The sequence below is a fragment of the Vicia villosa genome, linkage group LG4, assembly GCF_029867415.1.
Source record: "Vicia villosa cultivar HV-30 ecotype Madison, WI linkage group LG4, Vvil1.0, whole genome shotgun sequence".
In the NCBI taxonomy this organism is placed as follows: domain Eukaryota; kingdom Viridiplantae; phylum Streptophyta; class Magnoliopsida; order Fabales; family Fabaceae; genus Vicia; species Vicia villosa.
The window spans coordinates 91,989,087-91,996,683 of record NC_081183.1 but is presented as its reverse complement, the minus strand read 5'-3'; the positions used below and the strand labels follow the sequence as shown (position 1 = coordinate 91,996,683).

The following is a 7,597-nucleotide window of genomic DNA, read 5'->3' as shown; positions in this document are numbered from 1 at the left end:
TAATTAATTTTAGTTAATTAGATTAATTAGGATAAATAATTAAATTAATTAGGATTCAATTAATTTAGCAGTAAACTTAGACTTAACTTAAAAACCATAGAAAACCCTATAAACCTAAAACCATAGAAAACCCTATAAACCTTAGGTAGGTGTTATCCAATAATCTGTAGGTTTATTTTACCCATTAGCTTATTTTACCCATTAGGTTTTCTCCCTTAGGCGAATGTTGTCATTAGGTTTTTTTAACCATTAGGGTTTTTAGGCTAATCAATTTGATTTTAGGTTTATTAATTTTTAACCTGTTTAGGTTATAATTTATTTAGCCTTAAGCCAATTTTAGGTCAACCTTCAAGATTTAGGGTTTATCACCACAAATACCTCCAACCCTGATTCTTCCCTAACTACAATCTTTCACCGCGATCTTCTCTTCTCATCTCAAAATCCCTTGAATGTCGCATGTATGTTTATTTAATTATTTAATTTCCGGCATTTAAATTCTAGAAGGTGTATAGGTCGCTCATTCAATTTTTGATGTACTAGTAATTAGGGTTTATCTTTTCTGCTTTTATTTTCCGCATACTATAACTATTTTATTCTGTATGATATTAACTGTGTGGTTAGTAAAATAGGGAGTGAAAATATTTAATTGAATTTAGTTCACCTAATACAAGATACATATCTGAATTGAATTCACATGATTGTTGTGAAGGAGTGAAAAACACTTAGAAAGGGGAGATTGAATAAGTGTAACTTCAAAAAACTTAGAAGATAAAAACAATGAACACAATTATTTTTATCCTGGTTCGTTGTTAACCAAACTACTCCAGTCCACCCCTGACAAGGTGATTTACCTCAACTGAGGATTTAATCCACTAATCCAAATGATTATAATAGTTTTCCACTTAGATAACCTCTAAGTCTTCTAGAGTCTACAGATCACAACTTGATCACTCTAGGAATTCTTTTACAATCAATGTAAAATAAAGTTTACAAGAGTTTGAATGCTTCTAAATAAGCTGTAATCACAACTGTGATATTTCTCTTAAGTTCTAAACTTAACACTCACTAAGATATTACAAACTTTGTGAGGTTGAAGATGAAGTTCTTTAGCTTTTGAATTTGACAGCGTTTCTGTAAGATTTGCGCAAGAGTTGTATTCAACTTCTGGACAGAACTTCTATATATAGGCGCTTGAGAGGAAATGACCGTTGGGATGCATTTAATGCTCTGCGTGAATAGTACAACACTGCATTTAATGTTTCACACTTTTGTCAACTACCTTGAGCCTTGCTTTTGCTGCTTTTACTGACTTTGCCTTTTATATCTTCTAACGTTCCTTTTGTCAGTCAGAGATTTGACGTTACAGCCTTTCATCTTGTACTTTTTTCTCGACTAAGATTTGTAGATAACAACGTTTGAATATCAGAGCCATCAACTTTTGGTGCAGAGCATCTTCTGTCTTCTGACTTTGAAGAGCTTTGAGCATGATACCATCAGAACTTCAGAGCTTGTACTTCTGACTTCCATTCTTCTGATGCTTTCCAGTTCATGTTCTGATTCTGCATGACCATCTTCTGATGTCTTGCCAGAGCATGTTCTGATAAAGCCATCCAGAACTTTCTGAGTCAGTGCTTCTGAACGGTGATTTGGGCATACTTTTTATATATTTCCTGAAATGGAAAACTTAAAGGATTAGAGTACCACATTGTCTTATACGAAATTCATACATAATGTTATCATCAAAACTAAGAATATTGATCAGAACATTTCTTGTTCTAACATGTTGCACCCACACACCTTTAAGGTAATCTCTCTTACGTTGCCTTTCGATCAAAAATAGTCAAATCCCTCGGATATAGTGATACCTTAGCTTGTTGCCTACAAAAAAACATCATAAAAAGATCATAGTCCATTCGAGTTGCTTACGATTAAAAATGATCTTGTCCCTCGATGTTGCCTCGATAAATGATGATCGTCCCTTCGAATGCTAAGGTATCCTTACTTGTTGCCTTAAATGACTATTCTCATCAATTCCTAAGACTTCCTACCCTTCTTATGGTATGGATAGCATTATGGCAAACGATGACCCTCGATGACCCGATACATCCAATAAAAAGACTACATGCCCTCCTTATGGTATGGATAGCCCTTTCAAACGAAAGACTTAAAGAACAAGAAAGACGAACTTAGGGTAGGTACTCTTAATTGCTTGCTCAACATTCAATACTTCAAAAGTACTTTTCACACCTCTTTTCAAATTACTTTCAAAAAGGCTACATTTATTTACAAGTTAAAGTCCTTATTCAAATATTTTACTATACACACACTACGCTTTTTCAAACGATTAAAATAATTCAAAAGTGAGCTAAGAAATTAAGAGCCCATGGATAACCATGGATACAAAGGGTTCTTACACCTTCCCTTTGTATAACCTACCCCCCCCCCCCCCCGAACTCAAAATCTTTCAAAGGTCTTTCCTGTCCTTTTAGCCTTTCCAATTGGATAAAACAAAAGTCGGTGGCGAGTCTTGCTATCCGCAACATTTTCTAAAAATCAGTTCTCCCACTGTATTATAGTACTCAACAAAACAAACGTTAGTATAACAAAATTTTTCATACCCACACACACATTGTTATCATCAAAACTCCGAGACGTATTGCAGAACCAATCTTGTTCTAACAATCTCCCCCTTTTTGATGGTGACAAAACTATGTATTTTGAGGACACAATTTTTTACATAATCATAAAAATTCCAGAGAGAAAAAGATAAGGAATACTTATCCTTTAAAAGAAACCCCCCCTGAGTCAAAGACTTGGTAAAGATCAGATATCATGATTATGAACCATCTTGGGTAGCTCCCCCTAGTTCCAATAGATCAAATACTATCTTTAGAGTCTTCATACCACAGATCTTCCATTTTCAAAACCGTATTGATAGATTCATTTCAGAGCTTGATTTCCATTTTGGAAAATACAATACCTAATGAAATCTTTCAGAGCTTGATCTTGTTAGATCTGAGTGAGGTCTTTCAGAGCCTCATTGTCAACTTCAAGGCCTGGTTGCTTAAAATGCGATCTTTGTAAAAACTCAGAGACTGATTATGTATGACGTCTTCTTAGAGTCTGATTCCAGAATCACATTCTCGGGGTCAGATTGCCAAAAATACTCTCAGAGTATGACTGCTAATATTTGATTTATCAATTGATATCATAGCTTTCAGAATCAGATGCTAGACTTTTAGAGCTGTATAATATCATCTTGAAAAAACAAAACATTTCTAACAAAAACAGAAGTTTATATGGGGTTAGTAAATGTAAGCAGTGTTTTATTTCAGTAATTGATTATTAATCATCAAAATTGAACCCCAAATTTTCTCCCCCTTTTTGTCATAATAAAAAAGATATTAAGTGTGAAAAACATAAGACAAAACATAAGAGGCAAGATAATATCATAAGTAAAACCTTGATTAATAAATTAAGCAGTTGTAAACATTTGAAAGACACCCATAGCATACAAGGAAAAACACATAAGATTCCTAGGGTTCTGATAACAAAAGGGAAAAACAATCCTAGAATATATGGTTTGGAAGGCCCAGGTGAAAAAGATTTGTTCAGAGATGCCAAAATATTTTGAAGCATGTTCTGAACATTGTCATTGACAACTTTCTGTTCTTTGAAGTTTTCCTTGAAAACTTCTTGTTCTTTCTTGTATCCAGCTTGTTCTTCTCTGATTTAATTAAAGCTTGCTCCAAGCGAATAATGACAGAGTCAGCAGAAGAGACAACAATAACACCAACTTCATCTTTCTTCTTCTTATCTTCACCTTACTTAGCCTTTGTGGCTTCTTCTTTGTTAGCTTTTCGAAGCATATCCTCTTCAGCATCTTGAAGAGCCTTAAGTGTGGCTTCTCCAGCTTTTATATCTTTAGATGCTCTCTGTTTTGCTGCAAGAAGTTCAAAGGCTCTAACCCATTCTTCTGCTTCTTTTCTTTTAGTGACCAAGTGAACATCAACAATTCTGGTCATTTGAGAGAAGTCTATTAACCTTTCAAATTCCGATGACATCCATTTCTTAAACATTACCCAAAAATTATCCAAGTCTTGAGGATTAGTGCTTGTGACAGCTTTTGCTCTTAGACTTGAATACATTTTCATAACCTTGTTTCTGAAAAGATTAACACATTCATCCAAGGTTTTGGGAAGAGGTTTCTCATATATTATGAGAGATGAGTTTGATGAAGGCTCAGAAGGTTGTAGAGATTCAGGTACTTTTTGTGTTGTGGAATTTTGTTTTGAAAGACCAACTGATTCAGGAGTTGTGAGTGGTTCAGATACAAGAGTTTCCAATGTTTCAAAGTTGGTCTTTTGAGGTATTTCTTCTTCAAAAGGAGGTTTATGACCAGAACTGCTTTCTTTATTGAAAAAGGCGAATTTGAGAAGGTTTAAGGCATTGGATGACGTAGGTATTTCATTATTGAGAGATATTTCACCCTCTGAAATGGTGAGAGATGGATTTGTTGTGTGAGCATAGACAGGTAATGTGGTTGTTGTTCATGTTTGAACTATTGATGTAGGCAGGTTGTCAGAGATAGGAATGTTAACATCGATAGGTGAAGGAGGAACATGTGAAATGGTTTGAGAAGAAATGGGTGAGGAAACATATGGTAAAATGGATGGTGTTGTGATGGATGATAATGAATTAATCAAGTCATAAGCAGGTATTGATCCAGAAGTAGACTTACTTGGAAAATCTACTAAAGTAGATAGTGTTTTGACACTAGCCTTCTTCTTCTTCTTCTTCTTCTTATTCTTCTTCTTCTTCTTCTTCTTCTTCTTCTTCTTCTTCTTCTTCTTCTTCTTCCTTTCAAGCTCATTAACTCCAGGATCATCAGAAGCATCCATTTTAGCTTCCAAGATTTTCCTCTTCTTGACAATAGCACTGTAAGGAATGTCAGCTTCAGCCATGTCTTCATATCTGAAGCAAGAGAGATCATTTCCTTCTGCTGCCACCATTATGACATGCTGGGCTACACATATTGGATTTTCGCCTGTGGTGAACAGTAGAAAATGTTCAACAAGATATATTCTTTCAATTGTGTTGACGTCAGGAACCATGAAAGGTGTTGTTCCAATTTCCTTCATCATTCTCATGGATTTTAGAGTTTTAGCATTGAAGGATTCCCCAATGTTTGATTCTAAATCTTCTGTGAACTTAACTTCTTTGGTCAGATAATCAATCAAACTACTTTCAACAAATATATCAAACAGGAGTCGCCCAAATGGAATGTATGTTGGCATTTTCTTTGTTGAATTGATATACTTCCTTATCTTTGTGATTGAGTTTCTCAGATAGTTAAATAGAATGTAGGGAAGAAAAAGCTTCTGATTTATCATTATATAGAACATTATGACTTTTTGATCAACATTGAAGTAATCTGATGAACTTGTAGATGGTCGTGGATTGATGCAGCCTAGAATGATTTTAAGCCAAATTCTGAGATCGTCGAACAGATCCATAAACTTGTATTCCTCCTTTTCTGGAGAGTAGGTCTTGTAAATGGTTCTGCTCAGAGTCCTTCTTACAAACAGAGATTTCTTATCCATTCCGTAGACTCTTTTCCTGACTAGGTGTTCCATACCCAGAAGGCCTGCAATTGATTTCTTAGTAATAACAATCTTCTGACCAAGAACATAAGAGACAACATGCAGGTTGTCACAATCTGCTTGAATCCAGAAGTCCTTTACCAGATTCTCAAACACGGGACCGTACAGTCTTTCAAAGAAATGTTTCCAACCTTGAGTGTGTATAGTGGGTCTGAGATCATGACCAATAGCAGCAAGATTTTCAAAATCTACCATATTTTCCCAGAGAACAGTTAGCTTGTGAATTGGAATGTTGAAATTGATTTGATTGGGTTTTTGGGTGAGATGATTTTCATCAATAACTGGCATAGTTAAAGAACTTGGATGAACAGTTGATGAGGGAACACGCACAGTTGAGGATGACGGAGAAATGGTTGTTGTTGAGGGAGCAACTGTAGATGATGACCTAGAACGATTTAAGCTTCGTTCATACTCTTGTGAGAACTTAAAAGCTTCTTGTTGTTGATGATTCATGATGATGTTGTTGAGAAGATGTTGAGATTGTTGACGATGTTGAGAGGAATGACAAACTCAATGAACAGGTGAGAGAACTGGGGTTTAGGGTTTTAGGGTTTCTAACAAAAGATGTGTGGAAGTGAAAAGGAGATTGTGTGTGAGTGTGCATATAGTATTGGGAAGAGAGAGAAAAAAAATAGTACAATCATTAGGGGTAATAAATGAGGATTTTAATTTTGATTTAATCAATTCCAAGAAAAAGTATCACACTGCTCGAGTGTCATTAGATATGACTAATAATAAGTATAACTGACGTTACACGTATTAACCATGATTAGTGACATGTTTGATATATTCAGAGTCTAGAAAATCAAAAGATTTCCTTCTAATCAGAGATGTTTCTGACGAAGACATCTTCTGATAGACTGAGGTTCTAAACAAAGTGACAACAGTATTAACCCACCAGATATGAATATTAAAAGTGTAAAATAACTTCTTTCATACCTTTTCACTTACCTCTTCTTTCTTCAGAATGCATGATGATCTTTTCCAGAAGCGTTCTGATATGCTGGCTTGTGTTCTGATAAGCTGGCCTCTGATGAATGTGACTCATTCTGATTGTGCTAGCTTCTCATAAATACAAATGGCTTATGATATTCATTTAGCTTGAAATCCAAGAAGGAATTTCACTTCTCCCATCTTACATATCTCAAACTCAGTTCTTCTTCTTTGTTGAGCTTGTTTCTGAATATCCAACAGGTTTCAAATACCTCTGGGTTTCTGAACAAGATCTTCAACCATCATTCTTGAAAAATAATTAATATATATATTTTATTTTTCTTTCTTCAGTTCTGAAGGATCAACAACAGATTCCACTAAAAGAATTCTTCCACAGTTTGTGTTTTTGTGTTTCAGATTCTGTAGCTTTTTGAGCTTCTACAGTATCCTTAACAACAAAAAATTATTTCCTTTGGTTTCAGAGTCAATAATATTTCTTTTCTGAATATCTTTGTAACCAACGAGGTTTCCATACCTAAGTTCCAAATGTTGGAACATACGCCTTTCTCTCGTCGTATGTTGTGACTAACCAATCTTCTTTATCATTAGAGTCTGACACATCATCAGTTGTCAGTACATTCTATGATATAACTTCACTTGTTCTAGTCATGAGTGCCACTTTATCCTTTTCTTCATCAGAATCTTCATCTTCTGAGTTAAAATCATCCCATGTTGCCATGAGACCCTTCTTGGCCTTGAAAATCTTCTTAAGCTTGTTTTCTTTCCTAAGCTTTAGACATTCATTCCTGTAGTGTCCAGGTTCATTACACTCATAATATATGACTTCTTGTTCATAAGCTCTCCTTTAACCAACTGATCGACTTCTATCCTTTGATCTTCTTGATCCTTGAAGCTTGCTTTTTCTATGTTTCCATAGCTGAGTCAATCTTCTAGATATCAGAGACATCTCATCTTCACTTGAGTCTTCTTCTTCTTCTTCT

General features: G+C 35.0%; 1 protein-coding gene across 1 annotated transcript; it reads right to left on the bottom strand.

The window, feature by feature from the left end:
- Positions 1–3,824: 3,824 nt before the first annotated feature.
- LOC131597520 (uncharacterized) lies at positions 3,825–6,116 on the bottom strand. Its single transcript, XM_058870213.1, has 2 exons — positions 4,940–6,116; positions 3,825–4,492 (listed from the first exon to the last, which is right to left on the bottom strand). Exons 1-2 carry the CDS (start codon positions 6,114–6,116, stop codon positions 3,825–3,827), a joined length of 1,845 nt encoding a protein of 614 aa, XP_058726196.1.
- Positions 6,117–7,597: the final 1,481 nt, after the last annotated feature.

Excerpts from the sequence above, each read along its gene's own strand:
- LOC131597520 (XM_058870213.1), bottom strand. The coding sequence starts at position 6,116 with ATGAATCATCAACAACAAGAAGCTTTTAAGTTCTCACAAGAGTATGAA. Across the intron at positions 4,493-4,939 it reads TGAAGCTGACATTCCTTACA|AGGGTGAAATATCTCTCAAT; the intron begins GTGCTATTGTCA and ends TCACCATTTCAG.